General features: G+C 41.3%; 2 protein-coding genes and 1 long non-coding RNA gene across 3 annotated transcripts; 2 read left to right on the plus strand and 1 right to left on the minus strand.

Annotated features, from left to right (window-relative positions):
• Positions 1-2,550: 2,550 nt before the first annotated feature.
• On the plus strand, positions 2,551-4,266 carry LOC146713206 (uncharacterized). Its single transcript, XM_085452368.1, has 3 exons — positions 2,551-2,755; positions 2,976-3,332; positions 3,433-4,266. The coding sequence occupies exons 1-3, from the start codon at positions 2,617-2,619 to the stop codon at positions 3,624-3,626; spliced, it is 690 nt and encodes a 229-aa protein (XP_085308494.1). The 5' UTR covers positions 2,551-2,616; the 3' UTR covers positions 3,627-4,266.
• Positions 4,267-7,275: 3,009 nt separating this feature from the next.
• LOC146713207 (uncharacterized) lies at positions 7,276-18,740 on the minus strand. The gene is made up of 4 exons (XR_014919095.1): positions 18,340-18,740; positions 12,358-12,462; positions 8,052-8,127; positions 7,276-7,338 (listed from the first exon to the last, which is right to left on the minus strand). It is a non-coding gene; the product is annotated as an uncharacterized LOC146713207 (long non-coding RNA).
• On the plus strand, positions 14,145-21,593 carry LOC146713208 (coxsackievirus and adenovirus receptor homolog). Its single transcript, XM_085452396.1, has 4 exons — positions 14,145-14,324; positions 20,640-20,996; positions 21,223-21,356; positions 21,480-21,593. Exons 1-4 carry the CDS (start codon positions 14,255-14,257, stop codon positions 21,591-21,593), a joined length of 675 nt encoding a protein of 224 aa, XP_085308522.1. The 5' UTR covers positions 14,145-14,254.
• Positions 21,594-22,779: the final 1,186 nt, after the last annotated feature.

A 22,779-nucleotide genomic window follows, 5' to 3' on the forward strand; every position in this document is an offset into this window, starting at 1 on the left:
GATAAGAGGATCGTTTACAAAAATGGCAAACGATTCCAAGGAATTGAAACAGTGGGAACCGGTTCTCAACAAGAACCGGTTTTCGATACCCATCCCTAGTCCCCACCAATATCCAGCGATTATTAAATTGTCCCCACCAATAATTTGATGTCTTCGAGTAAAGAAAAACAAACCTGATAGAAAGGGAAAAAAACGATCTGTCAATGTCTCATTCACCCAGAAAGAGTTAAATAATAATAATAAATAATACATTACCTCTCAAGGTACAAAGATTGTTTATATTGTGTTCAGGAAGTGGGGACAGTAGAAGGAAGTTTGATTTTAAGCATCAGTTTGGTAGGACCACACAAAGGCAAATGTGTCCGACAGTTAAGGGTATAAGAATATGGATTCTCTTCAAGATGATCTTAAGAGCTGTACAAATATGCACAGTTTTAAAATGTGTTACATACTTAAAAGGATGAATCAATATGAAGAACATGAAAGTAATTTGGGCTAAATGTGGAAGGAAAAATGTTTGCATTGTTACATAAAGATACATGTTAGAGGGTTTTTTGGGTTGTTGGCGCCCTCATGTAAGAATAATTGGATTGCAGGGAGGAGCTAACAAGAATGTATTCTTCTTCCTGCTCCTTTTCACCCATGGGTGCGGTGTTATAATAATGGGAAGGAGGATTTGTATGAAGGAAATGAAACACTGTTGAACAATGTGTGGAATAAATAAATGAATGAAAAGAAATGAAATGAAATTACGTCCTCTACTGGAGTCCTACGTCATGTGCCAAATATGGCCAGTGTGATTGGCTGTGCCTTTCAGGGAGCTCTGTTTAGTTTTAGCAGCGGCAAACCTGCGCTGCGAGGAGAAGAGGAGGATGGCAGCAAAGAGGAAGAACCTGGATATAAGAAAGTATTTTTCAAAGAAATCTGTAAGTCACTTAAAGCCAAGTTCACTCATAAAATGTGTCCGTCACAATAACGTTACAGGCTATGCTAGGCTTTGGCCCACAATTGTCTAAAAATAACTATTAATTAGCTCAACAATCCGCCAGCAGCGCCACTGAAACATAGCTTCAGAAAGATTTTATTTCAGATACGATGAGTGGTAAACACGTTTTGACGTTTATCTTCCTGCTTGTTTTATGTCCCGCGGGTGCAGCTGGGGGGAGGTGCTTCGCCCCTGAAGACCACGTGAGCTCAAAGCAGGAAACTATTTACTAACATTTACTCAGGCCAGCATGCGTTGATCCGACAGAACGATTAAAAACACATATATACTTTTAGAAAGAGTTTCTTTCAGACACAATGAGTGGTAAACACGTTTTGGCGTTTCTCTTCCTGCTCGTCTTATCCACAGCTGGAGGGAAAGCCGCTCTTGGAGGTAAGAAGTTGCTCCGTGTCCTCTCATTCATCCTCTCTGACAGCGCCGTGTGATCAGATGTCCCGCTTTGCGCGACACTGTAGGTATTTTATCTTTTTTTTCTCTCGCGTATCAAATGTGAAAGACATGTCCCGCGTTTTGATTTAAAGTTAATCGCCTCGGGTGCCGATGTCTTAAATCTCCATTTACTTCAGTGACGCTGTCTCTCTCGTTCAACAGCTGGGGGGAGGGGCTTCACCCACGAACACCATGCTCAAAGGAGCAAACTATTTACTAACATTTACTCAGACCAGCATGCGTTGATCCAACAGCACGATTAAAAATCATATACTTTTAGAAAGAGTTTCTTTCAGACACAATGAGTGGTAAACACGTTTTGGCGTTTATCTTCCTGCTCGTCTTATCCACAGCTGGAGGGAAAGCCGCTCTTAGACAAGTTGCTCCGTTTCTTCTTATTTATCCGTTTCTCTCTAACAGCGCCGTGATTACAGTGACCAGCTGTCCGCTTTGCGTGACGCTGCAAGGGTTTTATTTCCTCTCTCGAATCAAATGTGGGAGCAGCGCATTTTGGCTAAAAGTTGCTTCTAGCTGCCAAGAAAGTGGAGGAGAATGACTCCCCGTGGGTTAGGCCGCACTCTTGCCTCAATCGTAACTCACCGGGGCTGTGCCAATATTTCAGTGTGTTTTTATCTTTTAACGTCTAATATACTTTTACCGCACAGGATATACAAACGGATTGTTAAAAAAGTTAAATTAACCGTTTTTCAAGCATCTTAATGACTCTGTGTTATTGTGCCTACATTATAAACAGTCAAGACCCTTTTGGCCACTTAAAATATCGTTATAGAACTATTATATTATTATTATATTTGTTGCATTTTCTGCTGGCTTCTTGGTCAGATTACTCTTAAAAAAGCAAAATTTTTATGATAATGCGACTTTTTAACTGGATAAATAATCTTTTTCTAATATTAAAATTTGTTTGATCTAAACACTCTGACCTTTAACCTCTCTGCTCTGTGTTGTTTCCTCTTTCAGACCAGAAAAACATCACAGCTGAGTCTGGACAGAACGTCACTCTGTCATGTCGAGCTCCAAACAACAATAACATCAGAGTAGTGGAGTGGAGCAGACCTGACCTGGGAGACGAATATGTGCTTTCATATCGGGATGAGCAGTTTGATCCAGAAAACCAGCATCCATCTTTTAAGAACCGGGTGGATCTGCAGGACAGACAGATGAAGGATGGAGACGTGTCTTTGATTCTGAAGGATGTGATGACTAATGACACTGGAACATACGAGTGTCGTGTCTTCATGGGAGAAACGCGCTCATGGATCTCCAGCAGCATCTACCTGAGTGTCTCTGATCCTCCAGGTGAGAGAGTAGAGCTCAATGTGTCTGGAATCAGTTATCTGTCTAATGTTAAAGTTTGGCTCATTTGAACCATTTAACTGTGACAAACATGCAGACAGAACATTACACATTTTAAACACATCTTTATAAAGGATTTTTAAATGAAATATAAAAATAATAAAAAACATTTAAAGGTATATTTCCACGGTATGTTTCTGTTCTGTGTTGTTTCCTCTTTCAGACCAGAAAAATATCACAGCTGCATCTGGACAGAACGTCAATCTGACATGTCGAGCTCCAAACAACAACATCAGAGATGTAGAGTGGAGCAGAGCCGACCTGGAGACAAAACATGTCCTTATGTACAGAGATGAACAGTTTGTTCCAGATCACCAGCATCCATATTTTAAGAATCGGGTGGATCTGCAGGACAGACAGATGAAGGATGGAGACGTGTCTTTGATTCTGAACAATGTGACGACTGCTGATAGTGGAACATACGAGTGTCGTGTCTTCATGAAAGAACCAAAACGAAGGAAGAGAGCGAATGTGGACCCTGACCTCATCAGCATCATCTACCTGACAGTTCTTCCTCCAGGTGAGTGAGTAGAGTTGAGTGTGTTGATGAGACCTTGTAGAAAGCAGCTGGTCTGAGTGATGTGATCAGCTGACACCTCACACATGTTTCTCACCTGCAGCTCCACCAGGAGGAACCACAGATGGAGAGGAGAAAGATGGAGTTGCTAGAGGACATTATGGTGGACTGGTAGATTTTGGTTTGTTACTTGTTGTGATCCTTGTTGTTTTCCCTGTTGTGATCTCTAAAAAACACAAGAAGGACCCTGCCCTTCCTCCTCCTCCTGATGAAGAAGCAAAAAAGGAAGTGGTCTGAAACATAGCACCATGACAGGAGAGAGAGAGCACATTAAAACCAGTTAAACATGGTTAACTATAAAAATGACATATAAAATATATAAACGTATCGATAGCTCTGAAGCTCAGAGAGAAACTTCATAACAAACTTCAGACTCTTCCACTAAACCTGTGTGAGCAGGTTAAAAACCTTCAGGTCTTATTTGATCCAGAACTCACATTTGAATTTTGCATCAAAAATATTTTAAAACTGATTTTCATATTTATAGAATATTGTAGCAACAGCCTCTCTCTCTCAGGTCAACGCAGAGACACTGACTCCTGCTTTCATCTACTGCAGGATTGATTACTGCAATGTTACTGCTTTTTAACACTCAGCGTTTCAGGACCTGCTCATCTTTCTGATTTGCTTTTATGCTACGAGCACTTCAGAGCCCTCAGGACAGGAGACTGTTGACCATCTTTTATTTATCATGCTGCCTGTTTCTTTTTAGTTTGCCATTTTATGGTTTTGTGTGTCTCTTTATTGTAATTTACTATTCATTTATTTCCTTTTTTGCACCATTTATTTATTCCATTTTTATTATATTTAATCTATTCTTAGTAGCCTTGTAATGTTATTTATTGTTTTTTTTAATCTCCAGTGTTTCTGTATGATGAGTGTCTGATGTCTGGGTGTGGGAGTGGGGATGGAGGGGTGATGAGAGGGTGTAGTGAAGTTGATGTATGTGTATTTTTTCTGCTTTTAATGTGTACATCACTTTGAGTGGCTTCCTTACTGTATGAGAAGTACTATAAATAAAGTTTTGAGTTATATCCTGAGATTAAGACTTGAGGCATTTACACACCAAGCGCATTGCAAAAAGTCACAAAACACAATTTTTAAACTTGCCCTGTAACGAATATACATGACAAACATGTTGTGTTTTGGGTAAAATTCGTGCTGGAATCAAACCCAGGACCTTGTTGCTGTGAGGCACCAGTGCCACCAACCAGTGATAACAAAACCTGGAAACCAGCACGTGTTCCCTCAGTCCTACAGAGCAAATGTTTTACATTCAGCCTGATTTGTTTTTCTTCTCCTCCATCATCAGTGATCAGAGGTCTGCACTGTGAACCAGGATTTAGTCTCATCCAGGTAACTTCAGGGTTAACCCTGGTTTTACTGCAATATTGAGATGGTTCACTTCTCATTCCCAGTTTATGCTTCAGTGGGAAATCTACGCTGTGACCTTACATGTAACCTGATGTTTCTACACATTGAGTTGACACAGCCTGCTGCTGTGACTGGTCTGAGCAGCACTTTTGACTCCTGTGTATTTTCACCAGCTTTTGAATATATCAGTATAAAGAATAATAATCATAACCATTGTGAAGAAGGGTTCTGATAGCACAGGGTCATTGTAGTAAGGTAAAATGTGTTGGTTATGTACAGCTGGTAAAATAAGATTATTAAACACAGATTACAAATATTCTTAGAAAATATTTTTTATAAAGGTGCTTCTGACTTGGGTTTAATGGGTTCTTACTAACACCAGATGTCAGTAACAACCCATCCAATCAACACATACATACATATTTCTTGGCCCACATTTGGCTGTGATATAGACATCAGTGTGGATTATACAATGATTTTATGACTGATGGATGAGAAACTTATTTCTATTTAAAGTGTGTAATGTACATATTTGTAGGCCCCAGCAGCTGAGCGCTGACCTCATCCTCAGAGCACTGAGGTGTAACTGAGAGTCAAGGCCGCCTGCACTCTGAGAGGATGATGACTGGACTATTACTTTGTCTGTGGGTTCATTGGTGCTGAAGCTCAGAGTGGGGCTCAGATGTTTCAGCACCAAGCACAGCGAGTGTCCACTCCACTCAAGGGTCTGTCCGTCTGCCTGCAGTGGGCTCTGTTACCAGAAGGAGACGACCGGCCTGTGAGCCCCACTGCTCGTGTTTTTTTAGTGGAGTTCTAACACACAAAGAACTGAAGTGTTAAAAACAATGCAAAGTGTGACTGCTGTTACTGCTGTGCTTTTCATGGTAAATGGCCTGTATTTGTATAACGCTTTACTTAGTCCCCAAGGACCCCAAAGCACTTTACACTACATTCAGTCATCCACCCATTCACACACACATTCACACACTGGTGATGATAAGCTACGTTGTAGCCACAGCCACCCTGGGGTGCACTGACAGAGGCGAGGCTGCCGGACACTGGCGCCACCGGGCCCTCTGACCACCACCAGTAGGCAACAGGTGAAGTGTCTTGCCCAAGGACACAACGACCGAGACTGTCCAAGCCGGGGCTTGAACCAGCAACCTTCCAATTACAAGACAAACTGCCAACTCTTGAGCCACGACCGCCCCCCAACATGCTTTATTTATTGGGATTTGAACTTTTCCAGTTCACAGTGAACTCTGGTATCGCTCCCTGCTCTAGCTATTGTTTTCATTCATGTATGTGGTTAAAACATTTCTCCATCGTGACTCCAAATATTGAACAGTCTTTCCACCTGTCTGGATCTATCCATGGATGAAAACAAAGATATGAATTTTTGCATTTGTATCACCATCATTTCATGAAGTCATAAAGTTAAAATGTCTTAAAATGAATTTATTCACACCTGAAAATCAGTAAGAAAAAGAACACAGACCAGCTGTGTGACGCTCTCACGTCCACATGAACCAAAACATATTCTGTGGTGTTCAGTGTCAGTGAAAACATGTGACAAGCTTTTATTGTGAAAATCTGATCCTGTGTGATGAGCAGGTGAGAACAAGCCTGTAAAAAGTATTTACAGAGGACATTTTGTAAAGTTTAAATCTGTTAGTGTGACGTCTCCTCCATATCAGACAGGAAACAGCTGCTGCACATTCACAAAGTGGAAACATTGAATTTTCAGCGGTGCGGAGTCAGTGTTGTTACACTTTAACGTCAGTAGGTGGCAGCACAGACCACATAATCTTGACCCAGCAGCAACTTAAAAAGCCACTTTCTCATTAAAGAAAAGGTTTTTTGTTTGTTTTAAAAAACAAACACAAATAAACCTTTCAAATAATGCCCACCTAAACTATTGTCCACTTTCAGGTGACTTTACACCTGTTACCTGTCACACTGTGATATTTCTGGTGGTCACTTCTGGTGAAAACAAGCCTCCAGCCCTCACTGCTGACAGAGCAGCAATAAGCATCAATGCACTTATTACAGTCTCGTGAATTTCCACAGTGGTTGGTAAAATCTGCTCAGAGACACAAATGTGTTCGTATCTGTGAGCAACATCCTGATTTCAAATCTGTGGGTCGGTGAATACAAGCACCAGCACTAACGAGCATGCGCAGTGAGTCTGTCATCGAGCTGTTTAATAGTCCAATTCTATTGGAGGGCACTAATATAAACACATGACACATCAAGATAATCTCACTCAAAGAAACGTCTAACACATTGTAGATGAAGGCTGTTTAATAATGGAGTAAAGGATCTCCATCGTATTACAAACCACACCTGTAGCTGTTAAAATAAGAGAAAAATATAAATTCATAATCTATGACTCCAAAGAATTCATGTTCCTTCATGAGGAGAACAAACAGAATATAAACCAGTGTGTTTACAGTGAATGTGTCAGGTCTGAGCTGCTGTGTGGACCAGTTAGAGAGCAGCAGCTGGATCCCAGTGGTTGGACTGGTGGACGACTTCAGTGAGGAGTCGATGACATTTGGCTCTGGTAGAAACTCTGCACACACAAACACACAGGAGGAGAATATAAGCACAAAGCAGAGCCTCTCTGTTCTCTTTATATACAGCAAAGCATCAGGACATGTCAGTGAACGCATCACAGTTACAATAATATAACTTATTGAACTTTGACACATTTTGTGCAGGTGTGTCAGATCACACAGCATCTGCAGACACACAAAATCTTGTTTTGATACATTTTAACTGCAGGATGAAAATAAACTGATTAAATAACATCAAATTGCTCCATCTTAACAGGTTACTGGCACCAGAATATTTAGTGGAACTGGTGCTTGTGTCCCAGTCAGTGTGTACATCCTGAGATGCTGCAGCCACAAACCTGTTCACTGTTCCCAGCTCACACTTAAAGACGACTGAATGTTTGCTGTGAGGACTCCTCGATCCTGGGACGACCTGCCTGAAGAAATCTGGCTCGCCTCATCAGTGTCGTCTTTTAAATCCTTGTTAAAGACTAATATATAAACTTTAACTCATCTTATTCATCCAGCTGTTGGAAGTTATTCACCACATGACGCTTGAGTCTGTGTGGCTGTAGTTTGATTCATATTTTACTCTTTGCTCTTTCACTCATCGTCTCTGGGAAGCACTCGTAACGATGGTTTGAAAAGTGACACAAACTTAAAAATAAAATAAAGTTTGATTGTGAGCAACAGATTTATGGTGTTTGTACTAAAAGAAGAGCAGCTGTACCTCTCAGCTCTGACTGTTTTTCCTTCTCTTTGACTGACGTCTTCAGTTCTCACTGCTGAGCCGACTGCAGCTGCATCTGCACAATAAAACACACACACAGGACGTCAGTGCACGATTGACTTTACCCAGAATCCTCTGCAGGAGAAAATGGAAGGTACTCATGTTTAGCTGGACAGAGAAAAGTTACAGGAAGTCGTGATGTCGCTCTGATGTTGTTCAGTTTGTCTTGTACAACATTTTTCTGAAGTCTCATATAAAGACGTCGCTTCTCTGTTTTCTTAACAAAGTGGATTTTCTACAACAGTTTCAATGATAAGAAACAAAATGAATGACATTAGTTATGGAGCCTTTGGTAACATATTCAGAGAACAAGATGGAAAAACAATCAGTTACAGGAGCAAACATCATGCTGGCTTGAACACATATTTGTTGTTGAAGCTTCTCAGTATTTGAATCATGAAGATTTGTTAGTGTTTTTTAATGAGTTCATCTTTTAAACCATTTTAGCCTCGATTGTCCTGTTAAACACTATTTAAACTTCTGTCTCTATAATGCAACAAAGAGTCAAGTTTAGCCTCTCTGCTAACTTCAGGCTAAAAACACTGATGACCTCCAACGCTGCCCCTCAGCCTCCTGGTAGAGGCTCCTATGGACCCAGCAGGGTGACAACAACACCCCATCAAAGGGACAAAGACACTGAGCAGCCTGCAAAGAAGCCCACTCACTATAAACATCATGTAAGAAATAAGAACTACAATGGGATCATTGATGGAGCTGGACTGTTGTCAGAGTGCAGCTTAGAGGAGATTCTGAGTTTAGCAAAACCTCCTCATGGCTTAAAAAGTCTAACAAGTGTTAAGATTTCCTGTGAATATTACTGTGAACACTGACACGCTCTCCTGTTTTCAGTGCAGCTCACTTTGTTATTGTTACTCATATAGAATTAAATAAAGTCTTCCAATAAAAAGTGTAAATATAGACTTTAATTAGCCAGTTTGTTATGCTGCAAGGAACAAACGCACTACTCTCACATCTGGTGTGAGCGACGGCTGTGACGGGACACGAGCTCCAGCTCAACCTCTGACTTTACTGATGAACGAGTGAAAGTGAATTCCTTTGTTTAGTTTATTATTAGAATATGTTTGTTTGTTAGAAAGTGTTATAGATGCTATGTTATGTCCTACAGAGCAAATATTTCATATTCAGCCTTCATGAAGCAACCAGTTAAGTATTAAATCTTCTATAGCAATAATTCATCTTTGACGTTACATTATTTATATCATTTCAATGTATTCTTCATTTCACACATTTACATTGTTCTAAATATAATGTTTAAATAATTTTCATATTATTGAAGTCAGGATTATAACAGAAGGGTCACAATCATGGCTGCAGCAAATATGAAGACGAGGCTCAATCAAATACAAACAATATTTAAAGTGAGTTACTGACTCTTAAACTTGTAACTTTATTCAGTAAAAACTGTTTATTCTACCAGTGTTGTAATAAAATAAGTTGTACCATCAATAAATAAACAGCTGCTGAGGACTCGTTGGTGTAGCGAAGGACTAATGTCCTAAAGAGTAATATAGTACACACTCCTTCCTGAGACGACTGAAGGTCCTCTCATTTCCAACACTGTTGACTCTGTCTGTGTTGCACACTGCTCAAAATAAAGGGAACTCAAAAATAAGAATCCCAGATCTGAATGAATGAAATATTCTCATTAAATACTTTAGATAGTTGAATGAGTGGAAATCCAATGTAGCAACCCATGGAGGTCTGGATTTGGAGTCACATTCAAAGAGGAAAAACACTCTACAGTAATGTCCTTACAACAAGTCAAAGTGAAGCTCGGCAGTGTGTGTGGCCTCCACGTGTCTGTATGACCTACAACACCTGGACATGCTCCTGATGAGGTGGTGGATGGTCTCCTGATGGACCTCCTCTCAGACCTGGACTGAAGCATCTGCCAACTCCTGGACAGTCTGTGGTGCAGTTGGTGGATGGAGCGAGACACGATGTCCCAGATGTGCTGGGTTGATTCAGGTCTGGGGAACAGCTGGACCAGTCCACAGCATCAATGCCTTCGTCCTGCAGGAAATGCTGACACACTGCAGCCACATGAGGTTCAGCATTGTCTTGCATTAGGAGGAAACCAGAGCTGCCCGCACCAACATATGATCTCACAGGGAGGTCTAAGGATTTCATCTTAGTACCTAATGGCAGTCAGGCTACCTCTGATGAACACATGGAGGGCTGTGCAGGCTGTCCACCCCATACCATAACTGACCCACTGCCAAACCATCATGCTGGAGGATGTTGGAGGCAGCAGAAGGTTCTCCACGCTGTGTCCAGACTCTGTCACGTCTGTCACATGTGCTCAGTGTGATTCTGCTTTCATTGCCAGTGGCAAAGTTGCCATCTCGGTGTTCTCTGGCAAATGCCAAACGTCCTGCACGGTGCTGGGCTGTAAACACAACCTCCACCTGTGGACGTCGGGCCCTCATGCCACCCTCATGGAGTCTGTTTGTAACCATTTGAGCAGACACGTGTACATTTGTGGCCTGCTGGAGGTCATTTTGCTCTAGCAGTGCTCTTCCTGTTCCTCCTTCCACAAAGGTGGAGGTAGCAGTCCTGCTGCTGGGTTGTTGCCCTCCTACGGCCTTCTGATGTACCGGCCTGTCTCCTGGTAGCGCCTCCATGCTCTGGACACTACACTGACACACAGCAAACCTTCCTGCCACAGCTCACATTGATGTGATCCTGGATGAGCTGCACTACCTGAGCCACTTGTGTGGATTGTAGACTTTGTCTCAATCTATCACTAGAGTGAAATCACAGCCAGCATTGAAAAGTGACCAAAACATGAGCCAGAAAGCATCAGCACAGAGAAGGTCTGTGGTCACCACCTGCAGAAACACTCCTTTATTGGGATGTCTTGCTAATAATTCCCACCTGTTGTCTAATCCAACAGTGTGTGGCATTGATTGTCAATCAGTGTTGCTTCCTAAGTGGACAGTTTGATTTCACAGAAGTGTGATTGGCTTGGAGTTACATTGTGTTGTGTAAGTTTTCCCTTTGTTTTTGGAGCAGTGCATTTATTCTGTGTACTATTGTATTTATGTATTATCATCCTTTTCTATCCTTACTAGGGCTGTGCGATATGACCAAAATCATATCCCGATATAAAACATCTATCGTCCGATAACGATATAAATCACAAAAATGTAACATTTTCTGTAAATTCTGTGAATCTCGGGCAGCTCGACTTGCTTGAAGTGTTTCCAGCTGCACGTCGTGTAGCTGGAGTCGAGTGTTTTAACCGATGAAACGATACATTTTTAGACATAAGTTGTAGCTGTTTTGCTTCTCATCCATAAACACTGCATACTCTTTCATATGATTCAGTTTATTTTGAGAAGTCTCAACAGGATCTTGAGCTTTATTGTGAAAAGTTTATGTGGAACATAAACAAGCGGACACGCGGTGGTTTTACCGTCGTTGTTGTTCATGACAATGCATAAAAACAGGCGCTTGTGCGTCCGTAGTGTGGTTATATTGAATATAAGAGAAAGAGAGAACTTTAATTAACATAGCCACTACAGCGACCGTCAAAACCATGAAAAAATATTGACGTAAACAGTTTATTTTACGACACCACGAAACAAACGATAGCGTAAAATGAAACGATATATCTGGTTATATCGAACAGCCCTCATCCTTACTCTCTCTATCCAAGCACAATACTGTTGAACTTATTCTCAGTTTATCTTCTGTATAGTTGTAAACATGTATATTTGAATTTGTTATATTTTCATGTCATTTTACAGTGTTTTTCACCTTTGAAGGACGATGTTTTGTCCCACTGTTACCCGAGTGTGTATTGTTTGGTTGACAATAAAACTCGACTAAAGCAACAGAGTACTGGTACAGTACTAGGCTTGCTAGTACTACATTACTGTATATTGCTCACACACACACACACACACACACACACACACACACACACACACACACACACACTCTTCATCAGCAGCAGACAGTCTCTTTGATGTTGATACATTTATCCATAACTGTGTGAAAACAGCACATGTGGAGGTGCAGGGAGGGAAACCCCGGGTTAACTGAGTGAGTTTTATCAACTCATATCAGCTTCATATGACAGAATATCCTGATTACCAATGTTAGCGTCAACTAATCTGAATAACAGAAATATACCCTGGGTATAATAAACTTTCTCTGTAGTGCAGGACCAGATCAATCAAAGTACAAGAATTCAAACAAACACAGAGATTCTACTTACAGAGCAGACACAGCACAGATGTTTCCAACATCGTCCTTCTCACTCATTTCAGCTTTTTCTCATTTCTGTCTCTGACACCAAGTAAAGTCGCCCTCTTCCTCCTTCCTGTTGGTACAAAGAGAGTCGAGGTCAGATACATTAGAAATATATACAACTATTAATACACTGTAACGGTTACTCTCTTCTAACACGTGGTATGAACGCCCTGTTACTTAAAGTTGCTACAAAAACACACAGATAGTTTTTTTAAAGAATATTTCCAAGATGGACGTCTGATTGACATCATGAATGTTACACCAGTGTCCATTTGATGAACCTCTTCAGCATCACCTGCGTACCCCTGTCAGACTTTCTAACAAGAAAAACTTTGTGTTTATGAATCATTTTCTCAAAGAATAAAACATTGGAAATATTAAGAGTTGGAGAAAAAAGAAGAAAATGCAGCAGTCCTCCAACAATTTCTTATCCTACTAGTGAAAAAAGTTCCATCCCTGCATTTATAATGCTGATGTCAGGAACAGAGAAGTGATGTTTGTACAAAGCCAACATATACAGATGAACATATATATGAAAAGCTTAAACATGTTGTTTACTTCTTTAAATAACAGGATGCGGTTTCTGCTTTGCATACATGAAGAAGACATGGTGCTGCTTTCTCTTCACATTCACATTAGATGTTTAAACTAAAATGAACCCATCCACTCTCATCCACTTCAGTCTGTCTCAGGGACACATGACGCTGTTACGACTCATCGAGCGACGTCACCGACCAGCCAATCGGTGACATCACAGTTTAGTACCTGCTCAGATCGCTTGGAAACCCGGCCAAGCAGGTACTAAAGAAATACCTGGTACCAGGTACTGATGACCATTCACACTCACATTCACACCTCTGGGCGATTCAGAATCACCAGTGAACTTAACCCCACTGACTGCATGTCTGTGGACTGTGGGAGGAAGCTGGAGTACGTGAAGAGAACCCACACAAACACAAGGAGAACATGCAAACCCCCCACAGAGACTCCCCGACCAGGTGGTGGATGCAAAGCCTGGGTGTCACCATGTGGCCCTCTTAAAAATAGATTTAGGTACTTTAAATATACACAACATGTAAACTATAAAAATAATAAATAAAAGTTATAATGCTACTTATGTCAGCTGTAACTCTCATCTGGACTCTAATTTTGCAGTTTTGTTTTTATTATTAAGTGTCAGTGCACTTATGTTAACGACAGTGAATCCTTAAGCTGTCATCATCGATTTTCACCTGTCAGCCTCATTCTGTCCTTTCTGAAAGTCTTCAACAACTCAATTATGATGTGACTGGAAACACAATGAAGACAAAATATTAGATATAAAATAACTGACTGTGGAATATTAATTCTGTTTTATCAACATATATAAACACATTTATGGATCTGACTGTTGACTACCATGCAATGTAAAAAAAAACCTTAAAAAACTAAAAAAAAAACCCAAATGAACAGTTATAAGTAATAATAATAATAATAATAATACCAAACATACATTTTTATACAAAGTAGAGCCGATCATTGCATTTATGAATTTATGAATGATCAGTTTTTTCTAAACTTCTAAAGAAGTAATTTCTAATGTTTCTATTTATTTCTATGTGTATTGTCTTTACTTATATTGGTAAGTAGAGTTTAATGAACGTGATTTATGACGAGTTATATATAAAATTTAGAAATGAGCTGTTTAGCAAAGTATCTTAAATACTACGTTATTTGACACATTTCACATATTATACACCAACAAGTCATTTACAGCAGTGTTGGCCAATCATTTTTATGCAAATACCGGAAACCAGTTCGGGGCACAACCGTATTTGGCGCCGTTCCGAGCGAACGTCGTCACAGCGGGGACACCGGACAAGATGGGTACCGGAGTTCTTACGTCGCTCTTGGGGATTCTTTTCCTCCGTTATAGCGCGTTTGCATCAACAGGTGAGATGTTACTCTTAGATTGCTGCTGAATTAATTTGCCGTTAGAGCCACCGAGACTCGCCGGACATCGTTTTTCAGCTGAAACCTCACATAACAGAAAACATCCACTTCGCTCAAAGTACGGCTAGCGATAGCGAAGCGACACATAACGTTAACATGGCGGTGCAAACCAGAGTAGCCGGCAAAAGCGGACTGGTCCCGGATTACTTTCACATTTATAACAGGGGATTTTAGTCCGGGAAAACTGAAGTCGGTACTAATATAATTCTATTAACATGGGCAGTGCCCTACAACGGGAGAAATTCACGGATAAAAAATAACTCGAAAGATACTTTTCGACACCGTGTCGCGCTATGCTAGCCATCAGCAGCAAAGGAGGAGAAGCGCTACCGCCGCGAGGCTTAATGTTCGCGGCGGGTCGGCTGGCTTCACCCCTGGCTGCACAAATCACGGTTCACTTGACCGCGTTATGTCAGGAAAGCCACGAAAGAAGTACTAAAACTCGAGGAGACGCACAGCTGTAGCACTGTTTGCTTATATTGTGTGTGGTTGATTTAAACATCAGAGCCTGGTAAGGTAACAGCCATTTTTTTCTCTTGCATCAAGTACCTGCTGAGAACATCACTGTAGTGAAGTTTATCTGAGTCGTCCCCATCCAGAATCCCTGGCAAGGTCGGGGCAGATCTAGAAGGGTGGCATGTGCCACCCCGAGTGCCACCCTAGTTTTGCACATGACAATGTTGTTTACTAAAGTAAGATAGCACTTTGAGCCTAGCTACAGTTATCAGTGAATATAAGTTCTAAAGCTGAATCTATTGCTTAGTGTTACCCAATGTTCCCTCTAATGTTTCATGTGTCTGAGCGAACACACAAACTCCCTGAGCGATCCCTTGGACCACTGTGAGCAACAGCAGACGTGTGCACTGTGGTCACGCCAGCATCAAATCCGTCCAAGTTACATGGTTTATTAAAATAATCAAATTACAACATTTACATTTATGTTAGACTACTTTTAATTAACTGCTTTAGAATTAATTTAAAAAAAAATCTCGTTCATGAGCTGTGTAGTATGTTAACACTATTGAAAGTAAAAATAACTTGAATTCCAATTTTGAAAACACAACTTTATTTATTTATTTTTTTTATAAAGCTCTGACTTGTAGTATGAGTCTGTGGTCTGGGGGAGAGTCCTGTAACTCTGTCTGCAAAATACAGTAAATAATGACCGATGTTGGAGAATCAGAATCAGAATCAGAAAGGTGTTTATTGCCAAATGTTGAGCAGGTTTACAACATTAGGAAATTGTTGGGCAATTAATAATATAGTTACTTCTTCAAAAAAGTTACTGAGTTTTGCAAGCAACGAAGTTTTTTGCAGCTGTTTACCTAAAAATGCAGCCAAGGCGTTTTAAATAAACACTTCAAACTATTTACAGAACAATCAGCTGTTCTACATCAAATTTGATGCCACACAAATTATTTGTGCCACTCCAAAAAATTATTTCTGTCCACTAGGAAATAAAGGAGAACATCACAAACCTGATACCTGCAGGCCTGACAACAGGGGATGTATCACTCCTGTAACACCTGTAACACTCAGCAGTCGCCTCATTGTTCTGACACACACAACAAAACTATTGACTACACTAGGGCTGTACGATATGATCACAATTTCATATCCTGATATAAGACATTTATCGTTATTAACCCTCTGGGGTCCACGGACACGCTGCACCTCCAAATCACATGACTGATTTAAGCTGACATAACAACAAGCTGCAGCCACGCTCAGTCTCTATTTCAGACAGTGTTAAAACTTATTGCAACACCTGATTGTTCTCTCATTTTAGTTATAGTAGTATTTTTAAATGGTTGTAGAAAATAAAAAAAAAAACAGCAGGTGTATTGGCTGCATTTTTAGATAAATATTTGAAAATGTTTACAAAATGTACAATATATATTTGCATTTAAAAAGATAGTACTCGAATTTTATGTTTTTTGCGTGATTTCAGATGAGTTGTGTTAATACAGTATACCAATTTAAAAAAAAAAAAAAAAAAAAAAGCTAAATTCAGACACATGAGGTTGAGCTGAGAAGAATGACACCAAGCAAGACACGGGGAAAAAGAAACAATTTAAAGGTGAAATACACATGTTAAATCAAAAGCAGTTAAAATGGCCAGTTATATGTTGGACCTCAGAGGGTGAACACAAGAAATCATGAAAAATTAGGTTTAAATCTTTGTTCATGACAATGCAGATTTCTGACATTTTGTGTAAATTCAAGGTTTAACATTCGTCAGATGCATATACAAGTATAACACAGTGAAATGTAAACCTGACACGCTCCTTGACTTGTGCAAAAGGGGGGAGAGGGGGAGAGAGGAAGAACATTATAAATAAATATATATATACACATTTGGTGAATGTGCAGTAGCATGTATGCAGCAAGCTTCTCGCAGTGGGGATGATCTCCTCCGCTAGCATATTGACAAAACATACTGCTTCTTCCGTAAACTCGTTGATGTCGACTGCGCATGCTCAGTCTACATCGTTGAGTGCGTCCTGTAGCGTAGCTTCTGATTGGGCAGACCAACGTTTCACCTCCCTCGTGGTCACGTCTTCCCTCCATATGTTTTGTTTATACTGGGGAATGAGGAAGATGGCGTTGTGGTCAGTCTTCCCGAAAGCCGAGTGTGAGACAGCTTTGTAGCCCTGCTTGTACTGCGTGTAGCAGTGATCCAAAATCCGATCCCCCCTCGTCGGACACCAGACATGCTGGTAGAAATTCAGCATGACTTGTCCGAGGTTCTCTTTATTAAAGTCTCCTGCTACAATGAGGGCTGCGCCCGGGTCCTTGTTTTGAAGCGAACTCAGCACATCATGTAGTTTGGACAAAGCCATACCTGTGTCCGCTTGGGGTGGGATGTAGACCACCGTGGCGATGACCGAGGTGAACTCACGGGGCAGATAGAAAGGGCGGCACTTAATGCTCAGGAATCCCAGATGTGGCGAGCAGCCGCTGCAAAGAGTAGAAATGCACCTGGCATCACACCACTTTCTGTTTACCACACTCCTCCACCTTTGGTTTTGTTTGACTCTGCCGTTCTGTCCGCGCGGAGCACAAAGAATGAATCCGACGGAGTTACGGCCTGGTCCGGCACGATGGGGTCAGTCATGTCTCCGTGAAGCGCACAATGTCGCTGTCCCTCATGTCACGTTGGAAGGTGACTCTTGCTCTTAGGTCATCGAGCTTGTTCTCCAAAGCAGTCAGGAAGGAAAAATCGCCCCATGTTGTTAAGCTTTCTGGATTTTATATTTATTGGGCTACAGATTTATTCATTATACGGACTACACGGTACATAAACTCAAAATTTCACGTGTATATCTAAACTGTATACATGGACTGCAGAAAATAATTAAGTTGTAGACTATATTTATATGAATAGCATGTATATTGAATCATTTTAACCATATGTAACCCACCCCTTTGTGTTTGAAAAAAAAAGGCTTTGATTTTGCCGCACATTTGATTTCTTTGCCACCCTAAGAAAATTTCTCTAGATCCGCCCCTGGTCAGGGATAAAAGAAAATAGGTCCTGTTGATATTTGGGCTTCGTTCCTCCTGTTCCAATAAGAAGTAATCCCTCACTTGAGAATGCACTCAAACTTTAACATTTCCGCAGCAATTTGCTGAAACAACCTCTGAACCAACAACAAGGATGTAAGACTTCCTAAAACTATAACTTCTTTTTCTAGGAGGTTCCACTTTATGGTAATGTAACGACATCCAACTGTAACTTTGTCACCAAATTAAAACATCACTACTTGACTAGCTGGTTGTAAAGAAAGCGGAGTAACCTGGATCCTGACCAGTGCGCGCTCCCGACGCTGGGGAACGCTCCGTCGGTGATAAATGGCACAACGCTCAACCAGAGCAGCAGCCATGTTTCAGCGCTACAACCAGACGTGAAACACGACCTTCTTGTGACTCTGCGTGTCTGTGTTCTACTTACCCCGACATGCAGAGGCTCTAAAAACATACTAGCAGCTCCTTTGTGCCTGATCCCACACGTCAGCAAACATGAAGACGGTGAAAGCTGCTGATAAGCTTCGTTTTTTCGACGTCACGATTAAAAATAGGCTCCAATACCCAACGTTAAGCCCACGTCGTTTTCGAGTAAAGGGCATCCTTGTTTAAAGCTCCTAGCAAAGCTGTTTTCCACCGTCCACGAACGATAACACAAACGTTGATAACACAAACAGCTTCTCTTCTCACGGAGAGCAACCGTGTAGCGAGGTCACAAAGATTGCAGCGGAAGCGCGTTCCCTGTGTGCCTGCAGAGCGAGCCGACGATCGATAGGGAGCAGTGTACAGTATGGTACGTACTACAGCGCTCCCCCGGTTGGCACGACCGCGGTAAAGTGAGCCGTCATTTGTGAGCCGCGGTCAAGCCAGCCGCTTCTTATCCGCCGCATAAATTTCCTTGCGCTTTTACACCAGGCTGCACGGTAGCGCCTTTTCGCTTTATATGCCGATTGAAAGCCTAGACGCACGCGGGCGAATAGTCACACGCGCGCGCACACAAATTACAGCCCAATACAGTCAATACAATTATGGAAATTTCAAAAATTCATTAAAAATCATCCTGAGTAGTTGAGGTCCAACTTTCAACACATTCCTTCTCTGGGACACCTACTGTACCTGTGTGCCAGGTTTCAGCCAGATTTACTGCAATATTACTCAGAAATTACAAGAAACTTATATTCAACGCAATACAGCCAATACACTACAATTATGGAAATTTCAAAAATTCATTAAAAATCATCCGGAGTAGTTGAGGTCCAACTTTCAACACATCCCTCCTCTGGGACACCTACTGTACCTTTGTGCCAAGTTTCAGCCAGATTTACTGTAGAATTCCTCAGAAATTAAAGGACATTTATATGCAATTCAATACAGCCAATACACTACAATTATGTCAATTTTCAAAAATTCATTAAAAGTCATCCTGAGTAGTTGAGGCCCAACTTTCAACACATTCCGAAAAGGCGCTACCGTAAAGACTGGTGTAAAAGCGCAAGGAAATTTATGCGGCGGATAAGAGGCGGCTGGCTTGACCGCGGCTCACAAATGACGGCTCACTTTACCGCGGTGTTGGCACGGGGTCGTGGGCCTGATGTATGAACTGGGATCATTGCATCATTTAGTCAGCCCCGTCACCTGCATCTATCTGACTCTGATTTCTCAGAGGGAGCAGTGTAGTAGATGAAGAGCTGATGGTGAAATCAGGAGCAAAAACTAACGAATGTTGGTTGAATTGAATGTTGGCCTGGTCAACACAAGTTCAATTCAATTTTATTTATATAGCGCGAAATCACAACAACAGTCACCTCAAGGTGCTTTATACTCTAAGGTAGACCCTACAACAATACATGTCCAGGAAGTTCATGTCGTGTTCACAAAGATGATGATTATGTGAACAGAGGTGGACCTACAACATGGCTTCATGTCTACAAACCCACAAAGTCTTACAGCAGTAAGGATGCACCCGTGTCATCCATGTGATCTGCGTGCTCAGAGCCTGGCTCTACAATCACCTGGACACAGAGAAACCTTGATGTAGATGTTTGATGAGCTAAAGTCCACAATATTAAGATTATGTGTATACTTTACTTTAACGATCCCTGTGGGGAAATTACTCTTTCTGCATTTGACCTGTTCACTCAGTGAAGCAGTGAGCAGCCACTGAGCAGGCGCCTGGGGAGCAGTGTGTAGGAACGGTACCTTGCTCAGACATACTTCAGGGTAGCCGTTCAGTGGACTTGAACCCCCGACTTTCTGATCATGGGGCGACCACTCTGACTGACAGCCTACACAGACATAAACTTATTATCATAATTTCGTTCTGTGGTCACCAGAAAAACAACCTGAAATAATAACCTGAAAAACATTGCATCTTTCTGAGCATAAGAACAAAAACAACAAATATGCAGCTGTTCAAAGGTGTTTGCAAAAATATTATTTGTCTTAAGTTCTTTCAAATTGTGTTTTTGTTTGATTTCTAACACTGGGAGCTAAACACAAGTTGTTCTGTTTGCACTGAGATATGTTTAGACTTTGTTCTTTATCAAGAATTTATCGCTTTGTTGTTCGTCTGAATTCTGTGATTCCTTAACAGATTTTAACAGGTCTATGGTCACGTTTGTGTGATTCAACCAGCATAAACCAGAGAGCAGTTGTGTCTGTTCCCCACTCCGATTGGCTGCTGTAGAAGTGACTGTTTCCTCTCTGCTCTGTTGTTACATCTTTCAGACCAGAAAACCATCACGGCTCAGTCTGGACAGAACGCCACGATGACATGTCGAGCTCCAAACAACAACTTCACACTTGTACAGTGGAGCAGAGCTGATCTGGAGCCAGAACATGTTGCTGTTTACAAGGGTGGACAGTTCCTTCCAGATCACCAGCATCCATCTTTTAAGAACCGGGTGGATCTGCAGGACAGACAGATGAAGGATGGAGACGTGTCTTTGATTCTGAAGAATGCAACGAGTGCTGATAGTGGAAAATACGAGTGTCGTGTGTTCAACAGAGGAACTATGCGCAGGAAGAGAGCCCTGTCAAAGATTCCTCCCATCAGCATCATCTACCTGAGAGTTGATCCTCCAGGTGAGTGAGTAGAGTTGAGTGTGTGTGTGATCAGAGGTGAAGCTGCTTCCTGGTTGTTGATGTTTGTTTCTAAAGATGTTGTTGATGAGACTTTGTAGAAAGCAGCTGGTCTGAGTGATGTGATCAGAGTGCAGTAGATAATGTCTGACAGCAGTTTGATTCTGTTCTGTTCTTCACTCATCACCTACCTGACAGCTGACACCTCACACCTGTTTCTCACCTGCAGGTCAGACAGGAGGAGACACAGAGGATGGAGGGAAGGAGGCTGGAGGGAAGGAGGATGGAGTCAATAAGCATTATGGGCTGATACCTTCTGGGTTGTTACTTCTTGTGAAGAAGTTGTTGACAGTGGCAGCTAAAGTGATGAAGTTGCTGGTGCTGGTGGCTAGAGGGAGACAGTTGTTTAGGGAGTTGTTGGCGCTGGTGGCTAGAGGGAGACAGTTGTTTAGGGAGTTGTTGGCGCTGGTGGCTAGAGGGAGCGAGTTGTTGATGGTGGTGGCTAAAGTGACGGAGTTGCTGGAGGTGGTGAATAGAGGGAGGGAGTTGCTTTGGGACTTGGTGGAGGTGGTGTTTGACCTTTTGGAGTTGGTGTTTTGATCTACAGAAAGCTTAAACCACAGAAGCAGGGTTCATACCAGCTTCCATTAGAACTTCAGTCTGTTTTAAATGTTTCAGTTTTTTTCCAGCTGATCTGAGCTTTAATCATGAAACCTAAACGCCTATTAATTAATTTTAAGTTGTTTACAAATTGTCCAAAGAAGAAGTTGTACCTTTAGCTCCTCATTGTCTGTCCAGTCTGTGCTGAACTGCGCCCTCCGCTTAGCCTTGTCAGGGTCACGGCTGGAGCCTATCCCAGCTGTCTTAGGGCAAGAGACTGGGTACACTCTGGACAGGTCACCAGTCTGTCGCGGGTCTAACACAGAGACAGAAAACCACTCGCACTAAAACCAATTAACCTAACTCTGTGGAAAGAAGCCCGAGGACTCGGGAGAACCTGCAAACTCCACACAGAAAGACCCCGACCTGACGGTGTCATCAGAGCCTTCTTGCTATGAGACAACAGTGCTACCCATCATGCTCCACACGTCTTAACTCTGTTACAGCACACTGTTTTTAATATATTTATTTCGTAAGATTTTAAGAGGGATGATTATTTATTTTGTTTGATTATTTATTTTGTAAAAGTGAATTTTTCATCAGAATCTTTCTGAATTGTTGACTCGGTTCAGTTTGTGGTTCTAATGTTTCTACTGTAAAGATAAAGTGCCTTTTGATATGGCTGTTGTTGTTTCCTGAATAAAACTGAAGCTGGAATCAAAGTGATCCATGTTTTGTTTTTCATGTTTGTTTTTATTTTTCTTGCAGTTTTCAGACAATTTTACTACAAATATTATTTTACCAATAAATATTAAGAATACATAATGACTCCTATAAACTGTGACAGAGTTTATAAACAAAAGAGCTGCTATAAATGTTGTAAAACACGATTATGTTTTAGAATCAGAATCAGAAAGGGTTTTATTGCCAAATGTTGAGCAGGTTAACAACATTAGGAAATTGCTGCGGTGCTTCAGTGCAAACATACTGTCAGATAACGCTTAAATAGACATGAAAAAATAAGTAAGAATAAGAATTAAAAGTGCTACGTAGAAAGCTATGTGCATGAGATATACATGAGATATATACATGAGAATAAGAATTAAGAGTGCTACGTAGAAAGATATATACATGAGTGCAGGTGGTGATCAGTGCCAAACATGGAATGATGCAGTGACACAGCGTA

Source organism: Copadichromis virginalis, linkage group LG3 (assembly GCF_057382275.1).
Source record: "Copadichromis virginalis isolate Kocher_CV1m ecotype Utaka linkage group LG3, C_Virginalis_male_GT1.1, whole genome shotgun sequence".
Lineage (NCBI taxonomy): Eukaryota > Metazoa > Chordata > Actinopteri > Cichliformes > Cichlidae > Copadichromis > Copadichromis virginalis.